The 24,382-nt window shown below is 35.7% G+C and overlaps 1 protein-coding gene across 11 annotated transcripts in view; it reads left to right on the top strand.

Annotated features, from left to right (window-relative positions):
- The window catches only part of DMD (dystrophin), a 2,329,373-nt gene that overhangs the window by 1,746,710 nt on the left and 558,281 nt on the right, over window positions 1-24,382 (top strand). For all 11 annotated transcript variants that reach the window (XR_011968542.1, XM_072616876.1, XM_072616880.1 and 8 more), the window contains one exon: window positions 15,623-15,777. Coding sequence is in view for 10 of the 11 variants with exons in the window: in XM_072616876.1 (XP_072472977.1) it covers window positions 15,623-15,777 (155 nt within the window). In the remaining variant the exon portion in view is untranslated. The remainder of the gene's footprint in view (window positions 1-15,622; window positions 15,778-24,382) is intronic.

The following is a 24,382-nucleotide window of genomic DNA, read 5'->3' on the forward strand; positions in this document are numbered from 1 at the left end:
TCAGATGTGCTACTCTGCATGTGACCTCTGACAAGTCATTCAATTTTTCCAGGCATCAGTTTCCACATCTGTCAAGTGGAAAAGTTGAGAGAAAAGACCTCCAAGGGTCCATCTCTGTGTTCCATGATCCTATGAAATAAAATCTGCTTTGTCAACAAACTAAAACCAGTTATGGGACACTAGCAGTAAGCAGTCACTTTACAGAAGAGAATGCAAAACCTGTAGTATTCCCAGAGGCCACACTTTCAATTAGTGAAACAACAAACATCAGAAAAGTGTACCTATTATGTGAAAGAGCCTTAACTAGGCAAGGGAATAGATAAAAAAAAAAATAGTCCCTGCCCTCAATGAGCTTGGATTCTATCAAAAAGAAGAACATTCAGGCAATAAGGTTGCATGGTGGAGTTAGGAAGGGCTGAGTTCAAATCTGGATTCAGACACCCACGAGCTATGTGGCCTTAGACAAGTCCCTTAACCTCTGCTTGACACAAATTTCTGATCAGGAAATGGGGAAAATAATAGCACCTACATGTCAGGGTTGTTGTTTGCGAGGCTCAAATGAAATCATTTTCATAACGTGCTTAACTCCATGCCTGGCATATAGAGGCTATAAAATGCTAACTATTAAAATTAATTATTATTAACGTATAGAATAAAATACAAACTATGTACAAAGTAAATGCAAGATAATGTGGAGAGGAAGATATTAGGGGTTAAAGAGATAAGGAAAAGCCTCCTATTAGAGGTAGCACTCGGAGTGAGCTTTGAAGGAAGCTTAGAATTGTAAGGGGCAAATGAGAGTGAATCCCAGATGAGGGCCAGCTTGTACAAAGGCTCAGGGGAAACGGAATGTTGTGTATATTTAACAATAAGTAGGATAATTTGGCTGACATGTACAGTGTATGAAGGGAAACGATATATAATAAGCCTAGAAAGGTTGCATGGATCCAAATGATGAAGGTCTTTAAACACCAAACAGAAATTTGTATTATATCCTAGAGCAGGGATGAGGAACCTGCAGCCTTGAAGCCCCATGTAGCCTGCTAGGTCCTTGGGTATGCCCTCTTGACTAAGTCCCAAGTTTTACAGAACAAATCCTTTTATTAAGGGAGGTGATTTGTTGTGTGAAGTTTGAATTCAAAGGGCCTCACCTGAGGACCTAGAGGACCACATGCAGCTTCAAGGTCACATGTTCCCCACCACTATTCTAGAGGTAAAAGGAGCCTCTGAAGTTTTTTGAACAGGGAAGTGACATATTCAGACATGTGCTTTAGGAATATCATTTTGGAAGTTTTGTTGAGGATGACTTAAAGAGGGGAGATACTCAAGCTAAAGAAAGCAATTAGGAGACTACTTCAGAAGTCCAGGAAAGAGGAGGTGGTGGCCATGTGAGTGGAGAAAAAAGCGATCTGTGTGAGAGATGTGGTGGCAATCGAATCAAAATAACTTGGTAACTGATTGGATATTTGGATTGATGGAAAATGATGAGTCAAGAATGATTGTGAGTTTGTGAACCTAGAAGGGAAAGAGTTGGGGGTTGTTCTCTCAATAGAAACAGATAAAGTAGGATGATAGTTCAGTTTGGAGGGGAAAAACATGAGATCTCTTTTGGAATTTGAATTGAACTTGAGATGCCATAGGACATCCATTTGGTAATGTCTAATGAGGAATAAATGATGCAGGACTGAACTCAAGAGACAAACTAGGACCGGATATATAGATCTGGGAGTGAACTACATGGCGATGATAGTTGATGCCATGGAAATTGATAAGGTAACAAATGAAGAGGACCAAAGTCTTGGAGGACACTCCAATTAAGAGATAGAACATGTAAGAAGACCATTCTAAGACTAAATCCTCATGATATATAAACTGTTGCTTTCATCTCTTTGAGAGCTATGAGAAGGCATATAATGAATTGATAAAAAGTGATGGAAGAGAAAATTAAGGTGTTTGTTGGATAGTTAAATACATGTTGGAAAAGTGTTCTCTTCCAAAGACTAAGACAGAAAAAAAGAGTGGAAAAATTCTGCAGCTAGATGACCTTCTCTTGATATTGGAGGAGTAGAATATAAAATGATCAGTAGCATACTTTTCCAGGCTCTCATTGCCAAATTTAGGCAGTCTTAATGAACTAAGCAATGGGTTGTAGATTGGAGAAATTGCTGGCCAGTGAAATTCTGTAATAAGGCCAATGGCATTTGTTGAGGCCCCTGGAACACACTCAGCTCTTGTTACAGTTCTGGGAGGGTCATCTTATTCTCTGGAGTTGAAACCAAGCAAGGGAGCATATGCAAAGTGGAAAGAGGTTTCTGGAGAAGTACCCCAGCAATCTGCCCTTGACTTTTTCCAGTAATTTTTGTGATTCAGGTGAAGACACCAAAGGCATGCTGGTCAAATTTATCAATGACAATGAACTAGGACGAATAACTAACATATAAAAAAAACTGAAAAGTAAAAATTGTTCCAGGCTAGAACAGTGTACTGAATCCAACAGTGTAAAATTTTATGGAGGTAAGGTTAAATAACCTTCAATAAGGCTTTCTTCAATAAGGTTTAAAGTTATCGGTATGAAGGACAGTGGAGTTCTGATAGGCAATAATTCCTGCTACAAATTTCTAGTGAATTGTAAGTTCATTATGAGTCAAAAGTGTCACACAATAGCCAAAAACATAATATTTTAGGTTCCTTTAACAAAGACATATTGTCCAGAATGAAGGAGGTAATATTTCCACTATATCTCTCATCAGACCATATCTATGGTACTTTGTTTGGTTCTGGGCACTACATTTTATTATTCAAAACAACTTTGATAACTTTGTGGTCAATGCCAAAACCCATTACATTTGAAATTATACAGATAAGATGGACAAATTCCATGATGGTGAGAGAACAGGAAACCATGCCCTGTAAGGGTTGATTGTAGGAACTGGGGAAAAGTATTTTGGAGAAGAGAAAACATAGGGAAGAGATGAGATCATTTTGTCATCAAATTAGATCTGGAAGAGACCTTAGAGCTCAAAGCCAAGCCTCTTATTCTACAGATGATGAAATTGAGGCACAGAGAAATTAAATGAAAGCCCAGAATCACACAGTAAGTATCTGTGATGGAATTTAGACACACGTCTTCCTGCTTCTAAGCCCAATACCTTGTTCACTGCACGTTGCCTCTTCAGATGTATCAGCCATCTTCAGGTATCTGAAGGGCAATTATGTTCTTCTGACTCCAGATAAAAGAACCCAGAGCAATGAGTGTGACTTATAGACAAATTTATTATGGAAAATAGAGAGAAGTGTTTATCAGTGACATTATAGAAGGCGATTTTGTTCAAGCATGGGTTGGAATAGAAAGCCCCTTCTACCCTTAGTTTCAGGGACTCTGAGAGGTGGATAATAGGGGAAGGGTTCTCTGTCAGAAATAGTCATGTCAGAAAGGGAAGCTTGTTTTAAGAGAAAGGTCCTAGTAATTAACTGTGTGACCATGAGTAAGTCATTAACTTGTCTTCACCTATGTCCTTCTATGAAATGTCCCTTCAAAAAAAAATGTCAAAGACGGGACAGTGCACAGTATCTATCCTGTGAATAATTGGTAAATATCCGAAATAACTGAAATTTTACATTCTTACTCTTAAGAGTTGTTTTCTTCATTTCTGTTTTTAAAAAGTGCCCTGTATAACTATTTCTAAGTGAAAAGTTGAACTGAACACATATACTTTTCATATACTTTACCAGTGTCTTTTCTTCATGTTGGCCACAGTCCTGCTATGACAAAAAAGCTCTTTGGTGACAGCAGGACAAATTTTAAGGGGAATCTTATAGTATTTTCAAACTAATCAGAATCTCTGCCTGTGAACTGTGTCAAAAGCCTGTCATAAGTGCTGCCATTTAGAACTGTTACAAGAGCTAAGAGTGTGCCAGTAGCCTCAACAACACCATTGGCCTTATTACAGAATTTCACTAGCCAACAATTGCTTCAATCTACAACCCATCGCCTGGACCTAAATTTGGCAATGAGAGCCTGGGAAAGTATGCCACTGATCAATTTATATTCCACTCGTCTAATATCAAAAGAAGTTCATCTAGCTGCAGAATTTTTCCACTCCTTTCTTTTTTTTTCTTGTCTTAGTCTTTGGAAGAGGAACACCCCCCCAACCCTTTTTTGTCAGGCTTATGATTGCTTTTGTGTCAAATCCAGCATAAAAGCTTTTCAGTTGTGACAGCATTAGCTATTTTGTGCTTGGCTGAGCTAGAGTACATGAATTCAACAGAGAAGTGAAATCTTGCTCGAGTTTAGCTGACTTCGATATATAATACTTAAAAGTATCTGGAGCAAGAAATCTTGTAATTGATCAAATCTTGGAAGAAATGTTTTCAAGGCTGCCCACTGTGTTTTGGAGATCTCATTCACGTTATTTTGAGCAGAAATGTATTTTCATGATGATTTGATTAATTTTAATAGCTACAATAATTTGGTACACATAAAGACTGTTATAGCCTGTAATTTGAGAATTTCATCATATTTATTAGAAAAAAACCGAGGAAGACTGTATTTGATTTTCATTTGTTGAGGCCTCATCTAGTGAAAGGCCAGAGAGGAGGTAAGGCCCAATATCTAGAATTCTCATTTTGGGGCTAGAGTATTTATCAGTCATTCCATGGGGGCAGTGATTTTCCTTTCTAGCCTGAGGCTGCCTCAGGCAACCTCGTAGGATTGAGAACCACATTTTTCTTCTTTCACACACACACACACACACACACACACACACACACACACACAAATCTATTCTTACTTAGACAAGGACCAAGTTATATTAGAAGTGTTCTGGACCAATCATTCTGGTCAGGGCAAAGAGAGGATGGAGAAGTGAATGAAACACTAATGTCAAAAATCTGATTTCCAAGGTTTTGAGTGTAACATGCTACCCTTACATGCCCTCTCCTTTCCCTGGTACTCATTCTTCCTTGGTTTTTCATCTTTGACTAAGGAAATAGAATAAGTAAACTACAAATGGTGCTTTTACTCCCCAAACATGTAAAAAACAGTTAAACTGTTTTTAGTATACAGAGTGCTTCTTCCATCCCCGACAGTACAGAGGTAGTATGGAGCAGCCTTCCTAGAATGGAGCTCGACTATATAAATATTTAATGCAATGTTATCGTGTCTTGAATTGAATGATGCTGCAACTGTGTCCTGTTGCGTTTGGGTTACACCGCAGTGTTCAGCTTAGTCTATGCATGACTAAAAAGTGGAAAGTATTAAGTTCTTCCTTATCCATTTTTTTTAATTAAGGACCGTCTTTGCTGAAAATTGCCCATGAATAACATAACAACTTAGTGCCTTCTCATCTTGAAGAAAATTAAAAGTATGGCTATATATCAGGAAAAATTCAGATCTTTTTTCTGACTTTTAAGTATAACTTTTATTTTTTTAAGTTATAAGTTCTTCTTCATTTCTCACTGCATTCCGCAGAGGGGTGGACTTTTAGGGTGGTCAGTAAGGCTACATTTTAGGATAGAGATTTGCAGACCTGATTTCCCAGATAATTTAATTCAATTTTCTATTCAACTCAAGAAATATTTATTAAGTACTTACTATGCACCATTTGAGGCAGCTAGGTGACAGTGGATAGAGCACTGGAATCAGGAGGATCTGAGTTTAATCAAGTCTTAGACACTTAACACCTGTTGGACCCTGGGCAAGTCATTTAACCTCTAATTTGCCTTAATACCCTGGAGAAGAAAATGGCAAACCATTCCATTATCTTTGCCAAGAAAGCCACATGGACAGTATTGTCATGCTAAGGCTTTCAGGGTCAAAAAGAGTGGGATATGACTGAATGACTCAACACCAACAGTATAGCATGTATTGTACCAAGAGCTGGGGATACAAATAAGAAAAAAAGATAGTCCCTGACTTTAAGAAGTTTACAATCTAATGGGAGAAGAAAATATACAAAAGCAAGCTAAAATGGGGTAAAGGGGAACCAGGAATTTATTCTTGGGGTCAAAAGGAAGCAGAAGCACTGATGAACAAGGGAGAGTCACTGGAAAATCCTGAGTTCTCTAAAACAGAAGACTTTGGGAGGAGTTTATTGCTCTACCCTCCAGACCTCTAACCTGAGGCAAGAGCCTCAGTCAGTGTGCATAGTGATAAGATTTCAGGTGATCAGTTTCTCTTGGGGAAGGAACAATGTCCAATCCAGGCTAAGCTCCTGATGGAATCCTGGCTCTGATTCAGAAAACTGGATCACTAATGATTCCTGACCATCCTCAAGCATCCTGGTGATTCTCAAGAACCCCTGCTTGTGGCACCATATTTATTCCCCTTGACCCTGAACCTTGTACCAGCCTACCCAGATTAGAATAATACATCAAGGTGGAAGGGAAGTAAGATTAACTTTCTATAATCTTTGTGAGATAAAAGGTTACCTTGTCTCCAGAGAGGCATTTGGGGTACACAGTACTATAGAAGAAATGACCAGAAATGCTACTTCCCCACGTCCTGGACTGCTAATACCAACTTCTCCAGCATTTTTCACAGGGTGTAATGTACAAGCACTTGCCATTTGTGTTTCTTTTAGATGCCTGGGGCATATGGGTTAGTGGTTAATTACAAGGCTGCTTAAGCCTTTTAATAAAGTCAGCAAATTAAAGAGAGAAGATAGATAAAGAGAAAGCTTTCCAAAGTGTCATCATGAAATTAAGGTAATGAAACACTTTGAGGGCTTTTCTCCTTTCTTTTGGTATAAACTTATTCCAAAGAACCTGGAAGAGAAATGGGGCCTGAAAGTAAAAAGAAAAAAAAAAACAAATTGTATGCCATTAGTTTAATTATAAAAATTCATTACATGAAGTCATGTAAGACAGAAAATAATGGGGCTCTAATAGGTCAGCCGATAAAACATTTACTAGTCTCCTCTCTGCTTGTAGTCTTTGTTAAAGGGACGGAAAAGTAGCATCTCTGTTCTGCCATCTTCAGAGCTATTGAAAAAATTAGTCAATTCCAGTAAGCTGGAAAATGAGGGCCATTTTCTTAAACAGTTTCTCCTGTATAGCGTGTTACTTTCTGAAACAGAATTGTTTGGTAATGTCAGAGGTTTAATAGATTAGTGTTGAAGTTAATGGCGAGAGTCCATACTCTTGAAGCAGCTTTCTTATAGTTATCTCAATATTTCCATTATATAAAGCCCTAAAGAGGTTTTTATAGGTCATTTTAATTCATATGAGGATGAAAGAAGAATTTTTTTTGTACTATAAGTTTACAGGCCATTAATTCATACTAAAAACTAAATTGTTTATTTTTTTAATAAATCAAATATATACTCACTTATATTACATAGAAACCTCCTACTATATTGCATCTAGTAACATTTCTATCTTTTTAAATATTAAAGGAATATCCTTTATTTTTGAAAGTTCTGATGTGACTAATAAATTATTTTTGATTTCATTAGCATTATGTTGACATAGATGAGTCATTTCTACCTTTTTTTGAGCAGTAAAGTTAGTTTTCAGAGTCGGATTCTAATCTTGTCCTTCCCACTAACTAGTTGTGTGTATAATCTTGAGCAAATCTAACCCTAACCCTAACCCTAACCCTAAGCCTAAATGCGCTCTTTTCTAGTCCTACCACTAGACAGCTGCTCAAACAGACTGAAAACTCCTCTTAGCACATTCCCTGTCCTCTCACTACCAGATCTTAAGTTGTTCCTTTTTTTAATCTTTTAAAATTTTTTTAGTTTTTGTTATTCTTAACTTGACAACAAATAACAAACATTGACAGTTCCACATACAGGGAACAGAAAAGAATTTTACTGGAAACCATCAACATCTATTATGTACAGCTTGATTTTTATAAAAGTACAAAATACATTCAATGTGTTGGTTCCAAAGCTGGCCTACTTCTCTATATTTCCCTCTTAACTCCATCTGCTCTGTGAATTTTTTTAAATGCATCATTGATGTACTTGTCATTATTTTCTTTTGCATCACTATTATTAAATATTTCCCCAATCATCTACCCTCCAGGCCCACAAAAAGAAAACTCTTTTTAAGAAATAAGTATAACCAAACAAAGAAATTCTACGTATTGATTTTATATTTAAATATATGCAAATATATTTATTTAAAAGTACATCTCATTCTGTATCATTCTTTTATCATCTCTGCTTAGTGTGGAAAACTTCTTTGATTCTCTCTTGGTCATTACGTTGACAAGAGTTCTTAAATATTCTGGTTATTTTTCTTTACTTTACCACAGAGATTGTATAAATTATTCTCTTTACTTTACCCTGCATCAATTCATATACATCTACCCATTATTTTCAAATACATTAATTTACATGGTCAGTCATTTCCCAATTGATAGGTACCCCCGCCTTGATTTCCAATTATATACCATAACAAAAACTGATACTATGAATATTTTGTACATGTAGATAATTTCCATCTTTTATCTCTCTAGAGTTCATGCCTAATAATAGTGTGACTTGGTCAAAGGATATGCACAGTTCAGTGACTTTCCAGGCATAGATGCAAATTGCTTTACAAAATGATTACACCACTTCAAAGCTCTACCCACAATGTATTTCTGTGCCTATCTTCCCCCAACCCCTCTAACAAAGTATTTTGCATCCTCTCAGCATTTTGTATGCTTTTATTATTAATGACTTAGAGCATTTTATATGGCTATTCATATAAAATTGCTTTTTTTTTTACCAAAAGGCATATATTTTTACCATTTATCTCTTGAGGAATGGCTCCTGTTCATATGTTATATGAACAAATTCCATACACTGCATACTCTTCTTCTGTACCCCATTTATAAGAAATAGTACGTTTCAATCCACTTCCTCATTCCATCTCTAGTGCAATTCTCTTCTCTCTTCATTTCCTTTCCTCTCTTAAGCTCACTAGAATAAAAGAAAACCATCCCCAGACACTTGTCTATCTTATTTCCTCTCTGAAGACAGCAAGATTCTGAAGGGACACTTGTTTCTTCTATCTCTATTATAATATAAACACTTTATTTTACTTTAGTCCCTTCCAATTGCTCTGATGTACTTACCTTTCAAAGTTTTTGAAAACAGTTGTTGAATAACATTAGGGATTTAATAGCTTAATGTTGGAGTTAATGGTAAAAAATTATTCTCTAGATCATTTTAATTCACACAAGGAAGAAAAAATAATTTTTGCTGTAAAATTTTACAGACCATTAATTCATACTAAGGACAATATTGTTTAGTGATATTTGTGTGTGTGTGCATATATTCTTATATTGTATGGAAACCTCATCTAGTGAGATTTCAGTTATACTTTATACGTTAAGGGAAGTATTCATTATCTTCAAAAATTCCATGTGGCAAACAAAAGTATTTAATGGGATGTGAGTGATGATCCAAAAAGGAGAAATAAGAAGGAACATCCAGACAGGTCATCCAAGACATAGCAGTGTCAGGACAACCTAGAGAGGAAAGAATTTCCAGGATGATGAGAGTTTCGTTAATAGTATCCAGTGTTGTAGAGTGGTCAAGAGTGAAGAGGAATGAGAAAATTGAGACAGAGGGATGCAATATGGATAAACGATGTACTTCATTGGTGCCCATGGAATGGTTTAAAAAATAATCAACAACTAGAAGAAAACTTCTTGTGTGTTTCAAGGAGAAATTATTGGAAGGCACAGGCAAGGCTCCCACAAGATAAGAAGGTATTCATGGGTTATGATTTGTAGCAGTACAGGGAGTATGAACATTGATTTGATCTTAGATCAATTAAAATAATGAAGTGTTACTACTAAAGTGGCCCTGAACAGTTTAGTAGTATAAATATCAAAGTGCTAAGTACCTTGAGCCAGGATGATGGTTCATAGTGGCAATGACTTTGCTTTGTTCATTAAAATACTGCAGAATGAAGGAAATCTAGAATTAGCTGCAGTGAAGGATTTGTTTATTTTATTTTATTTTTTTTACCAAAGGAAGAAATAAAGTGTTGGTTTAAAACTTCCTTGATGGTCAGGTAAGAGCCTTAACCTTCTCAATGTTCTTCAAGGCTGGGTGGAATTTGTTTGATTTTTTTTTTTTTCTAATCTGTCTTTCATCCTTGAAAAATCTTGGCGTTATTCAGTGAAGGTTAGCTCTCAGTCAGGATTTCCTTAGTTGTAAAAACTAACTTTCAATGTGAACACAAACCTAGGGGGAAAATATATTCATGGGCATTTTTGCTATTCAAGCATTAAAGCATGCCAAAAAAGTGATGATGTGAAGGCAAGCTTCACTCCCTTAACTACCTTTTTGCTAACAAGCGTCTAATTTATCTTGCCAGTTTCTGTTTCCTTCATAGTCCTTTAAAATTCTAGCACACTTTCCTATTCGTGTTTTTCAATTATGTTGACTGATTTATAGATTTGTGTAGCACTGGACAGCTCATTCCCTTCATCAGAAAAGGGCAAATAACCATGCAGGTGCCATGATTAGCTCTCAAGATCATTTATTCTAACTGACACCCTTTAAAAAATTGCCAATCATATTGATAAGCAAAATATGTTATGTTTCATGATTTTTATTTTCAAGCAAGTATATTTATTTGTTAATGGTAAGTTCATTAAATTTTTCTTAATTTCCCTTACTCTTAGGGATTTATATGCATTAGCTGGAGTGTGCCAGCTGTTCAGAAAGTGGGATACCAAAGAAGGGGAGGTTAGCAGAATAAAAATATTACTCTCATATATTCTGCTAATTATAAATTAATTTGAGCTAACAAGCTCTTATTTGAAAATGTAAACATTCTTGGGGAGATTATACCTATCTGTATTCATACCTTAAGGTGAATTCCTTTAATTAGAAAATCAAGTTGTATTTTTTTTTTCTTTTCTGCTAGCTGAAACCAGCCTCTTGAGAGTTTTGATTTGGGGGATGGGAATGCCATTTGAGACATTAGGGTTCTTCTAGACAGAGCTAAGGCTGGATGCTCTTCTGGTGCATGGGGAGGAGAGGTACAGAAGATGAGATGCCAGGAAATGACATACGGGACATCATGATAGAAATTGGAAAGTACCAAACAGAACTTCAGTTTGTAATTTTGTATCATAACATGCCTGTTAGCTATAGCCTCAATATGTCAGTGGAAATAATCTCTTGTGTCACTTTGCTCATACATGACATAGATTGGCAAGATTTATTTTACTGTATTAATACTAAGTTTATCTGAATTAATTGGTTGCATTTATCTAAGTATAACAAACTGTTACTCAATATAGTTCTGGTTAATCAAATATTCTAATTAGAAGTTTAACATATATGCCATTTGTATATTGCTCATTTTTAAAGATCCAAAACACACAATACTTAAATCTCATCACTGTGAGTATTCCCTATACCAATATGTACGACTACTCCCTTTTGCCTTAGAGAATCATGGAATACTAGAATGTTGGACCAATAAGTGGTTTTACAGATAAGGAAACTGAGACCCAGTAGGTGACTTGCACAAAGTCAGTGATCTACTAAGTGACAGAGGCAGAAGTTAGTCCCTCATTTGACCGGGGCTGATTAAATGGATGTTTTTCAAAAAGGGGCAATCAAGACTTAAGGATTTGGAGAGCATAATATATGAAGATTGGTTGAAGAAACTGTTAATATTTAACCTAGAGAAAGGAAGACCCAGAGAAGATATACTTTTAAAGTATTTGAAAAATCACTCATGTCAAGTAGGAATTAGAAGTGTTCTGCTTGGATCTGGAGGGCAGGATGAGGAGCAATAAATGGAAACAGTGGGGAGGCAGATGGTTTATTGTAGAGTACATTCTTGTTCAGGAATGGGTTAGATTGGATAGGTTTTGCAATCTCTTCCAACTCTGAGTGTCTGTGATTTTTATCTTCTCAGTTTAAGACCTCTCATTCTGTATGATTCTTATCTATGTTTTCCCATAAATCCTCTATAGAGAATAAACACAGTATGCTATAGACTTTCCTCTGGTTCTTTTCTTGAGAGATTCTGTACTGGTTCACTTGGTTTTGAGAGGCCACTGTAGGATCTTGCAGAAAACATAAAAATTATCATAACCAATATTAACACAGTTCCTGGCACATAGTAGGTACTTAAGAAATGTTTATTGATTAATTGACTTATAAGTCATCTCTCAGTTTGCTGCTTGACTTCCTTCCATAATTATTCTTATTATCTAGGGTAATCCAGGGCTGTTCATGGATTTTTTGTTAATTAAGAGTTTAGCCTGTCAATCAATTGACTTCTCCATAGTTTATCACTCATTTAATAAAATCAAGAAAACTTCCCCAATAGTAGTTCTTCATATTTCTATATGAAATCTCCTAATGGTTTAAGATTAAATAAATATTAATATGACTGCATTTCTAATTTATTAACAATGGAATAAATAATTAGACAGAGCCATAAAAATAGCTTATATTTTAACTATTACTGATCTCAATGAGTCACATGTATGAAGAAAAATACATAATTACATTTTATTTTATTGGAACTTTTGCTTTATGTGGCTAGAAATTATCTAAAAAAAAACTGAAGATCATGTTGCTTTCGGAGACACCCCCGTAACTCCAACAAAGTGGGTTCATATCTACCCAGGTTTTGTGTCCATCAAAAAACTTGTTTTGAGTCCATACAACAGCTTTTGGCTTCACCCATTTTTATTGAATGTTTATACTTAGCTACTGATATACATTTCAAGCAGTCTTTTCTAGTTGGTGGCTGCCCAGCTGCTTGTTTTTACAACCTTATTTGAACTCTGTATAATGTAAACCTCACAGGGACTAGGGAGGGAGCCACACTTTTTTCTAGTTCTCTCTTCTACTAAATGACTGAATAAAATTCTTTCTAAAACTCTTTTAAGTTTGAGGATTTGTTCTTGACTAACATCTCAGAATATCACTATGTCATCAGATGACTTCACTTTTAAGAAAGAAAGCAAAGATATGTACAATCATTCACAATATTTTAGGTATAGAAAAGTTCTCTACCAGAATCATCTTGATATAATATCCTCTTCACTTGAATAAAAACATTATTCCACACTCTTGAGATCATTCAGAAAAACAGTAATGTCTCTTTAAAAGAATTTTCTTCATCTCCACTTGATAATGATTAAAAAGATAAAAAGTTAAAATCATTAAGAAAGAAGACTCCTCCATCCTCTGACTTCTCCTACAGGCGTGAAAATAAAGCAGCCTCTTCACCTTTTCTAGAGTCATCACTCATGATGTGATCTTCTCTCCAGATTTACTGCTCATAAAATTCTCATTATGTTAATTCATCAAATAACAGTAAAGACTATTCTAAGAAGAAAGAAGTTCCTTATCTTTTTTCTCCCTGTCTTCTCCATAGTTGATCTTTAAAATCCTCATTTATCTTAATTAAACTCACAAACTTCCCAATGACCTAGAGAGAAGCAAGTTATGGTACAATAGTTACAGCTTTACGCCTGACTTCTTTGTTATTAAAATTAAGATATCAGTCTATGTGACTTCTCCATGACTTTGAAAACATGTTGTTATAATTGTATAATATGTATGTAATACCTCTTTGTCTTGGCCCTCCCAAAGAGACTATGAGTACTATTCCTTTAAAAACCAAATGAAATATTTAGAAAGTAGTTTGTGCTGGCAGTTGGAAGGCAATTGAAAAATATTCTTACTATGAAGTGTTTCTCCATATAGGATCAGGAATAGGATATGTGTTTTATACATGATATATAGAAATATTTATTGAATGTGTAAGGTCATAGAAAGAGAAGTTGAGATGACATATTTTCCTCACCAAACTGTCTTATATTATCTCCTAAAGAAATATTAGAAAAGAGAATTCTGTGATAAATATTTTAGAAGCTGGCAATACAGTACATTTTGGAAAGATTGCTTCTTCAAATTTCCAAAGAGAAGACAAAGGAAATGGATGACTGGTTTATTTTCTTAAACACTAAATTTAACTCAAGGAGAAATATGTTGAAGATTCTTAAGAAATTTGAATATATATGACAGCATTTCCATTCAAGTGAAAAAGAGTTATGTAGAATTATATTCAGAAGTGTAGGTGACTCTGACAATGTATTTTCCTGTAACTAAAATTTATTAAAAGTCATATGTATCTTTGATTTATTACTGCTTTCATTTGTTAATAAATTGTATGAGGAACTGCTATTAGAAAAGATTTCTCCATGTCATTTAGTAAATAATATTTAGTGAAACGAGAACTTACAAAACTTCATAAGAGATTGAACATTTAAATAAGACACTATTCCATCAGACCTTACATTGCTATAATGTTTGGGATGATAAAATCAAATATAGATCATGTATTTAAGTAGAAGTTGGAGGAGTGACCTACAACTGAGTTTGGCCAACTTTGAATGCCCAGGATCCCACAAAACCTAGTATAAGCATATAATGAAGACTTATAGTTGATACTGTGTCAGTCAATACAATACGTCAGTATGTGATATTTTATTAGTTAAATAGATCTTATAGCACAGTATATGACTTGATCTTCTTTGTCATAGGGATCATAGAATTAAAGTTTGAAAAGATCTTAGGGTTCACTTAGTTCAGCTCCTTCATTTTACAGATGAGGATGCTGAGGCCCAATGAGTTTGAATGATTTGGTCAAGGTCACAAGGGTAGTATGAGATGGAATTGAATCTTGGAAGGACAAATCCAGGGTTTGTCTGCTTTACCCTGAACAGAAGACAGATGAAGGAAAGCTACTTGCTGTATTACTTCAAGTTCCTGTTCTCCATTAGGACCTGAAACCACATTTGTTTTGTTTTTAATCTTTGATTTTAGGCATTTAGGGAACTCTTGGTGTGGTAATTCCCTCTACCTATACTGATATTTTCAAGTTGCCTGAGGCACTCAAAAATTAAGTGCCTAATGCCTGGCCATAGCTAAAAAAGTTAAGAGGCAGGACTTGAACACGGGTCTTCCTAACTCCAAGACCAACTGTGCTAAACTGTTCTGTGGATGTGGGCCTGGGTGTGAGTGTATGTATGTGTGTGTGTATGTTCATGTATGTACAAACTGATCTCAGAAACATAAGAATGTACATAAATGAATACTATAGTTGACTTTTTATTCAATAATTTTTGTATGCATATTTAGTTGTTTTCCAGTAGATGGCACTAATTACTTAAACAACTTGGTTAACGAAGTGAAAAAAATACATTAAATAGATATCTGGCTTTTGGTCAAATCCTGGTATACGTAAGTGTCAAACATTAAGTTTGACAGTATATTTTTAAATGTATTTTGTTCCCTTTTCTGTTTGGTTCACTATTAGAAAATAATAAATCATTAAGCATATGTTCTTGTTGTTCACGTATTTATTTCTAAGTAACAGATGATTTGAACTTTTGTCTTTATTTAAAAAAGAGGATGCTAGATTTTATTTTGTGTTGAGAATTTGGTTGTCTACTTTTGTCATGACAGCCTAACCTACATTGTAGGCTATAAAACGATCAGGCAAGCAAGTCCTAATGCTGAGATCTAAAAGCTACTGAAGAGACATTTTAAGGATCTCTACTTGAGAAGAGAAGATAAATCCTGATAAGTCAGATGGCTTCCATCGAGTAATGTTAATCGTGTATCTCTTTTTGCAGCAAATGGCTAAAGAGCTACGTCAGTGGCAAATAAACGTGGATGTGGCCAATGACTTGGCAAGAAAACTTCTCCGTGATTATTCGACAGATGACACCAGGAAAGTTCAAATGATGACAGATAACATTAATGCTACTTGGGCTGACATTAATAAAAGGTATGGTTTTTTGGGTGTTTTTGTTTTGTTTTGTTTTTTCTGGTTTTTTGCAAAGACTATAAGAAGTTGTAAGTGGAAATACCAGATTGATTACTTGGAACTTTTTGGACATTGGGGTTTCTTGTGATAGTCAACTCTTTGCCTGGATTTGTAGACTCTGCCCTGGTGATCGAGAAACCTGAGAACATTCAATCATAATTAAGTGAATTTAGAACTTTAAAACCTAAATAGACCTTAGAGATTATTTTCTTCAGTCCCTCATTTTACAAATAAGGAAATGAAACCCACAGATATAAAGTGACTTTCCCAATGTCACACAGCTCGTTAGTGACAGAATTAGGACAATTCAGAACTCATCCATAAAATAGGAAGTCAGTTAATTAATTTACAGTCAAAATAATATCAAAACTATTATCCTCAAGTTCCTTGACAGAACCACATCTTCCTATCAATATTCTGAAAATTTTGTTTTATAGGAGAACTGCCTTTGGGCACAGTATCATTCTTGTTTTCCTCAATATAGCACTCTCTACATGCAGTAGATAAAACGGTATAGGATATAGTGAGGATTATATCTTTTGTCATTCATGCTATATTGTAAAGAAGTGTGGATATGTAGTGAGAGTACCCAGGCTTGAATTCTGCCTCTTACTCTCTACTTATATAATACAGCCTACAGAAAAGTCTGTGTAGAGGAGCATCATTAGTGCAATGTTTGAGGTGCTTTCAGAGAGGATAACATAAAGAAAGCATGTACACCATGCCGTGCTTCCTGTCTTTGCACATCATATATGTTTAAAAATTGTATATTTCACTGAACCTAGATAAGCTGGGGGTATAGAAGTGCTTTGGGAATTTGAGCAGTAAAATAACTTCTTGAGGTTCCAGCAGTGTTTGCAGGCTCCAAAGTTTGGGTTCTGAGCTCCATAAATCTCTATGTCAAGGATTTGTTGTTCAGTCATTTCAGTCATGTCTGGCTCTATGAACCCATTTGGAGTTTTCTTGGCAAAGATACTAGAGTGGTTCACCATTTCCCCTCTAGCTCATTTTACAAATGAAGAAATTGAGGTAAACAAGGTTACGTGACTTGCCCAGGGTCACACAGCTAGCAAGTGTCTGAGACCAGATTTGAACTCAGATAGATGAGTCTTCTTGACTTCAGATCTGGTGCACTGTCTCCTGTCACCAAGCTGCTTGCATAATTGAGGCATCACCCAGCCCTGGGTACACTGCCTCCCCTTGACCCTGTGAGACTTACTTGCATTATCAAAAAAGCTATCTAGCAGTTTGTAAAGGGAATAAAATCTTTTTTTTTTTTTAAAGTAGAGATTATATGAAAAATCAAATTAAGTCCAGAAAGTTATTGAGTGTGAATATGGGGAATCAGAGCCAGTATAACAGGTCTGCCCTAAGACACTCTGTCTTGTAGATATCAAGCAGAGAATCTGTTCCCAGGGCCTCCTCAACCTCACACTCCTATCAAAGTAGTTCCATTAATTCTGCCGATTATATCCAAGTGTTACACTGCTGAAGACTTGGTCATTGTCTTCTAACGGAGGGCTCCAGTACATGTTTACCTTTTTTTATTAACACATCATAACTGCAATAGAAGAGGACACCTTGTCACTTCTCACAGAAGGGTAACTAGACTGGCATTGACAAAGCTAGTTATGAGCAAAACTAAAGAGAATTCGTGACATAGCTGAGCATCTGCAATTTCTATAAATGGATATGGTCTGTTTCTCCAAATTTGTTGCACAATAGTAAAATATATTATCATTGTTGCTTCTGGTTGTTAAGTTATTTTGTTGTTCAGCCATGTCTGACTCTTCATGTCCCCATTTGGGTCACTAAAGTGGTTTGCCATTTTCTTCTCCAGATCATTTTTTTATCATGAAGGACTGAGACAAACAGGGCTAAATGACTTGTCCAGGGTCATACAGCTAATAAGTGTCTGAGACCAGATCTGAATTCAGGAAAATTAGTAAAGATGACTAAAATAGGTAGTGAAGTCTAAATGACTTAGAGTACTGCAATATAATGATAATTCACACCAGATAAGCCCCAACTAAAATCTTACCTATTTTTTAATATATAATTTATTTATTTTTCAGTTTTCAACATTCCCTTCCACAAGAATTTGAATTCAAAAATTTCTCCCCATCTTTCGCCACCCCTAAACCCAGGACAAGCATGCACCCCATCCAGCCCTTTCTCTACTCTGTCCTCTCTTCTATTACCCCACTTCTTCCATCTCCTTCCCCTCTATTTTCTGTAGGACAAATTAGATTTCTATATCCAACTGCCTGTACATCTTATTTGACAGTTGCATGCAAAAGCAATTTTTAACATTCATTATTAAAGCTTTGAGTTCCATATTCTCTCTCTCTCTCCCCACTCACCCTCATTGAGAAAACAAGCAATTCAATATAGGTCATACATGTGTAGCCATGCAAAGCACTTCCATAACAGTTACGTTGTAAAAGACTAACCACATTTCCCTCTGTCCTGTCCTGTCCTCCATTTTTTCCATTCTCTCCTTTGACCTGTCCTCCCTCAGTAGTGTTTGCATCTGATTATCCCTTTCCCCAATTTGCTGTCTCTTCTGTTATCTTCCTTCTCCTATCCACTTTCCCCGTGCAATGCTACCTCTTCAAGGAAGCCTTCCCCAACCCCTCTTAATTCCAGTTCCTTTCCTCTGTCAATTATTTTCTATATATCTCATGTATAGCTTGCATTGTATATATTTGTTTGTATGTTACCTCCCCCATTAGATTATAAGCTCTTTGAGGGTAGGAACTGTCTTGCCTCTTTTTATTTCCCTAGCACTTAGCAAAATGCCTGACAGTAGCCACTTAATAACTATTCTGTTGAATGATCTTCTCTCTTTTTCTATTATTGATTGGTTGTGTCTGACTCTTTATGATCCCTTTTTGGCTTTTCTTGGCAAAGATACTAGAGCAATTTGCCATTCCCTTCTCTAGTTCATTTTACAGTTGAGGAAAATGAGGCAAATGGGGTTAAGTGACTGGCCCAGAATCACACAGCTAACAGGTGTCTGAGGCCAGACTTGGACTCAGGGAAATGACCAGACTCAGCATTCTATCCTCTGTGCCATCTAGCTGCCCCTTTATACAAAGGATATGAAGAGAGAAAGACTCTCTCTTGTTAAATATGTAGATTAATGTATTTTTCTCTAGCAAATGTTGCCCTTCTGTCCTGCTCACTGTAGCCTTTGACCCAGAAGAGCATTGAATTGAACTGGGGTTACATGTTATGATAGAAAGAGTACTGCAGTGAAAGTCAAGAGATTCCACTTCAGTGCTAGTTCTTCTGATAGCTGTGTGACCTTTAGCAGGTCATTTGATCCTATCTCACATGGAAAATGAAGGAGTTGGCTAAAGTACCCTTAATCTCCCAAAGAGTGATGGTATATGACTCCATGACTCTCTCTACGGACTTGATGCTATAAAAAGATATCTATACATATTTATAATGAAAATTATGATAGAGAATATAGGCTCAACTCTTTTGAATACGTTTCAAAACCCTATATAGTTTTCATTGACTTATCTGACCTTCTCATAAATCTTAATTAAACGTGAAAGAAAAAACATTCATTTATTTTTGGTTTTGGTTATATCAGAAAACTCAATCATGATGTCAAAGTAATTAAAGTTTTCCCATCTTAAATTTTTTATGTTTCTCATTTAAGATTCAACAATATAAAACTGAATCTTAGATTTTACTGCTTTAAAATAGTCATCTAATTCTGTGAATTTGGGGTATAGATTTATACAGCATGATTCACAGTTTTAGTGGTAAGCTATAAAAATAGCATTCAGTAATGAATTGATGTCTAACCTGAACAGTAAAAAGCTGTGTAATCCGAATGCTTCCAACAAGAACTCCTCTTAGCTTAAAAAAATCTGGATTATAGATTTTTCTCAAAAATATAAGAGAATGTCTTTCCAGCAAACTATATTTCATTATTATTCATCTTTTCTTTTGAAGTTGAATTTGTAGCCTTAAAACAAAAGTATTTAAATCCTGGAATAAGTGAAGATAGCAAAGTTCTAGAGATGTGAGTGATGGTAGAATACTATATAGTTAACTAGAACCAAGGGAAATTTTTCATGGAGCATAATGAGTAAAACTGACAATTTTTAAAAACAATAATAACTAGCATTTAAGGTTCATAAACATTTCTTATATCACCTCATTTTATCTTCATAAAAGCCTTGTTATTCTATTATTCCCATTTTGGAAATGAGGAAATTAAGACCGAGGAATGTTAAACTTGAAGAAGGTTGCACAGCAAGTAAATGTCTGAGGCAGGGTTTGAACTAAAGCATTGTTGACTCTGTCCAACACTTTTTATCAACTGTACTGCCTAGCTACCTAAGTCATAAAATAGGGCAACTTTTGGGGGAAAGAAAATTGACCATTTAACCTTCTTTGATAATGTTGGAACAATATCTTCTAAAGTATTCTTTATATTTTAAACAAGGTAAGAGCATAAAATTTGATGAGGCTTAGGATAATAGGTAGATAGAAACTCTAGATCAGGGGTGGGGAACCTATGGTTTTGAGGCATAGGTGGTCCTCTAGGTCCTCAAGTGTGGTCCTTCCACTGAATCCAAACTTCACACAGAACAAATACCTTTGATAAAAGGATTTGTTTTTTAAAACCTGAACTCAGTCAAAAGGCCACACCCAACCACCTAAAAGGCCACACGTGGCTGCAGGTTCCTCACTCTTGCTATAGATCCACATGGACAAGGTATTAGATAAAGGCCACAAATCAGGTTGAAGTAAAGTTATGTTTTTGATTCAATTAATTGAACATTATGATTAACCCAATTAGCATTCAGCCCTCAGATACTTGGGAAATGTTTAAAGAGTTTCTGAGTCCATAGCCAAGAAAGTATATTAGTTGGGACTAGGGATGAATATAAACACCACATGTAAGATATGGACACTGAAGCTTGTAGGGAATTTCAAAGAATATGAATTCAAAGTGAAAAGACAAAAACTATATAATCCAGAAACCACAAATGACATTTGAGAAGAGATATTGTATGTATCAAATGAAGTCTAAAAAAAAAAAAAGCTTTGTGAGTAAAAGACAAAATATTAGTGTTCAACCAGCATTGCCTGTGAGAAAAGGGCACGTAGTTAGACATAAGGTTTATTCATGATAGCTATATACTCAGTAAAAGAGAATTCTGTATATAATTCAGGTAAAAATATCATCTGATACTATCCAAACCTCCCATTTTTTATTCCATGCAAAATTTGTTCTGCAAAATTTTGATTCTATGCATGAGGTGATTATTAACCCTGTACAAATGTCTCTGGCATCCTTTTCCCCAGAGGCATGAGTCATGCTAGGTAACAGTGGTGAAGCACAAAACCCCTATGACAGAAGATTCTACATTTTTTTTCTACCAACAAAGACTGAAGAATTTTTTATATCATAGAGGCTGACCTTGAAAATGTCCCTTCCACCAAATCACCCTCCCATCCCAGATGAATTACAATATGCACCAAAGCAATAATTCATATTTTCCTAAAGAAAAGTCTCCGTAAGCTAAGGAATCTGCTATTTTGGTCCAGATTTTTACCCTCTAACTCATTTAGTCAAATATTTGGTTTTCCTGAGTCTATGCCTAACAGAGGCCATGTTGCTAAAGCATAATTCCAGAAGTATGAGATAGTGCAACCTCATTTTCTCCAAGTGGATATGAATTTATGAATAGTGTAATATTTGATGGATATTGAAGATTACTGTGGGAAGCCTCTAAGGATTAAACTTCAAGAGTTGCCATCTGGCTGATGACTTTATGATGGCACTGTCATAAGATTGCACATCCTTCCCTCTGCCAAAGGATCACTGTTCAAACAATGAAGAGTGTTGAGCATTAAGGCAGTATATTATTTGTTATGTATAGGAGAGCTTAAGAGTCAACTCACAAAGCAAGCTAGGAACTCATGTAGGAACAAAGTTTTCACATTGATATCACGGAGTTCTAGGGTAACTGACAATAGAGCTGGCAAAAACTTGGAATCAGGGAATCTCAGACTTGAAAGGGATTGTCAGTTGAGAAAACTAGAACCAGGCAAATAAAGGAAGAAATAAAGGAAAGAAGGAAGGAAGGAAGGGAGGGAGGGAGGGAAGGAAGGAGGAGATATGAGAGCTGGGGGAACTAGGGCAGGTAGTAAAGATAGACCCAGGGGTTTTGACTTACATGAAGTGTGCATAGAAGGAGTACACCCTGGTACCAAAGAAACAGGTACCAAAGGCAAGTGCAAATCTATGAGTCAGAATCAAGTTGTATATATAAAAACATTTAAAAATTTATTTTATCTTTAATTTATGTAATAAAACAAGCATCTCTATAACATAGTATAATAAAAAAGATGATTGCACATGAAACTGCTAATCTCTTACATACAACTTACTATTCCTCTTAAATATATAATAGTTATCATGTAAATTTCTTTAATTTCATTTTTTCCCTCCACCTACCTTGGAGATGGTTACCATTAGAGACAAATAGGTATGTGTGTGTATGTGTATGTGTGGGGGGGGGGGTGTATTACATATATATATATAACGTGAAATTATTTTATACATACTTATATTTATCAGTTCTTTCTCTGGAGACAGACAGTGACTTTCTTCATATGTCCTTTACAGTTCATTTAGGTATTTAAAATAGTAAAAATCACTTCTTTGCTCAAAGTTGTTCTTAAAACAGTATTGCTGTTTAAATCAAGAGAAGCAGAAGTCAGGATGACCCAAATGTCAATAAAAAAGTACTTCTTAGTCTAATCAAATATTCATAGATTAGGACATCCCTAGTACCTGAAGAAATATGGCCAAAATAAACAGGAACCCAGGTTTGAGATATCTTACAGAAGGAGTTTAATAGATACGATAGTATTTCTGCTTCAGACATAGGAATTCCCATACGGTTCTTGTGGAGTCAATCCCAGAATGAGGATCAGGACACTTTGTTAGGGTAACCTGGTAGGTGAAAATAATCGATAAATATTTATCAAGTATCTACTATGTACCAGGAACTCTGCTAAATGTTGAGGATACAAAAAGAGGTAAATCTCGCTCCCCAAGGAGCTTAGAATATAATGGGTGAGACAACAAACAGATATATACAACGTAAGCTATATAGAGAATGAATAAGAAATAATCTACAGAAGCACTATAATGAAGAGGACCTGGAGAAGAACAGGTAGGTGAAAGCTTTTGGCAGGCGACCTTGACAAATAGACATCACTGGATATAATTCGCTGATAGTGCATCGATAACAACAAAGTCCCTTTCAATTCTAAATCAATGATCTAATAATGAAAGTGTCAGACTTTTTCTGTGTCTATTTTCCCACCATATACATTGCAAATTACTCACATATTGATTAATTGAAAACTAGCTGATACCTTAGACTTCTAAAAGATCTGGGAGAAAATTGTATTAACTAAAGAGGATCATATTATGACTGAGAAATGAGTGAATGGCTAAGAGAATTGGGCAGTAGATCCAGAATATCCTTACTTTCCTAGGTGATTGCTTCCTTGCTGTTGAAATTAGAATTCTAGTTAGTAGTTACACTGTTAAACTTCAGAGTTATTGGTCTATTTTCCTTCTTTCAGCTATATCTGGATTTAGACATGACAAAGAGGAGGATTTGGGGTATTAAACAAAATGACAGCTCATTGTAGCTTGAAAGCACAGAAATCTTAAGTGCATTTATTTGAAACAAGCAAATAATAGCTGCTCTCTCCATTATGGGACAGTTTTTATAATAAATTCTTTCTTGGACAGTTATATGTAGCTCCTATCAACTTGAAGTCACATTGAGTTAGAATGTGGCTTTAAAGAGCTAAAGCTTTTATAGGGATATTTTGCCTGAGGGGACAATGTTCCATAAAATGATTAGATGCTAATTAAGGACTGTGTATAACATATGCAAATGTTACATAATTTAGACCCCAATTCTGATACTCTGTGTATATGTATATACGTGAGTGCTTGCATGTTTAACCAAGGACCAGGGAATGCTGCTGAGAAACATCTGTAGTTACTATTTAAATATTCAGTAACCATTACTTGGGAGGTCAGAAAATAACCAACTCAGAAAACTGATGAGTCAGTTTAGCAATAATAACAGCCAATATGCAGATGTTCTCTCATTTGTTCCTCACAGCCCTAGGAGGTCATACTATTATTATTTCTGGCAGCTGGGTGGTGCAGTGGGTAGAGCACCAGTCAGGAGTCAGGAGGACCTGAATTCAAATCTCACCTCAGACACTTGACACTCACCAGCTGTGTGACCTTGGGCAAGTCACTTAACCCCAATTGCCTCATCCTGGGTCATCTCCAGTCATCCTGATGAATATCTGGTCCCTGGATTCAGATGGCTCTGGAGGAGAAGTGAAGGTAGTGACCTGCACAGCCCTCCGTCACTCAAAACAAAGTCAAGTGCAAGTCAAGTCATCATTTCTCTGATGGCATGGTCTTCTTCGAAAACGAAGGACGAACATACTATTATTTCCAATTTATAAGTCAGGAAACTGAGTTTGA

This window comes from Notamacropus eugenii, chromosome 5, assembly GCF_028372415.1.
Source record: "Notamacropus eugenii isolate mMacEug1 chromosome 5, mMacEug1.pri_v2, whole genome shotgun sequence".
Lineage (NCBI taxonomy): Eukaryota > Metazoa > Chordata > Mammalia > Diprotodontia > Macropodidae > Notamacropus > Notamacropus eugenii.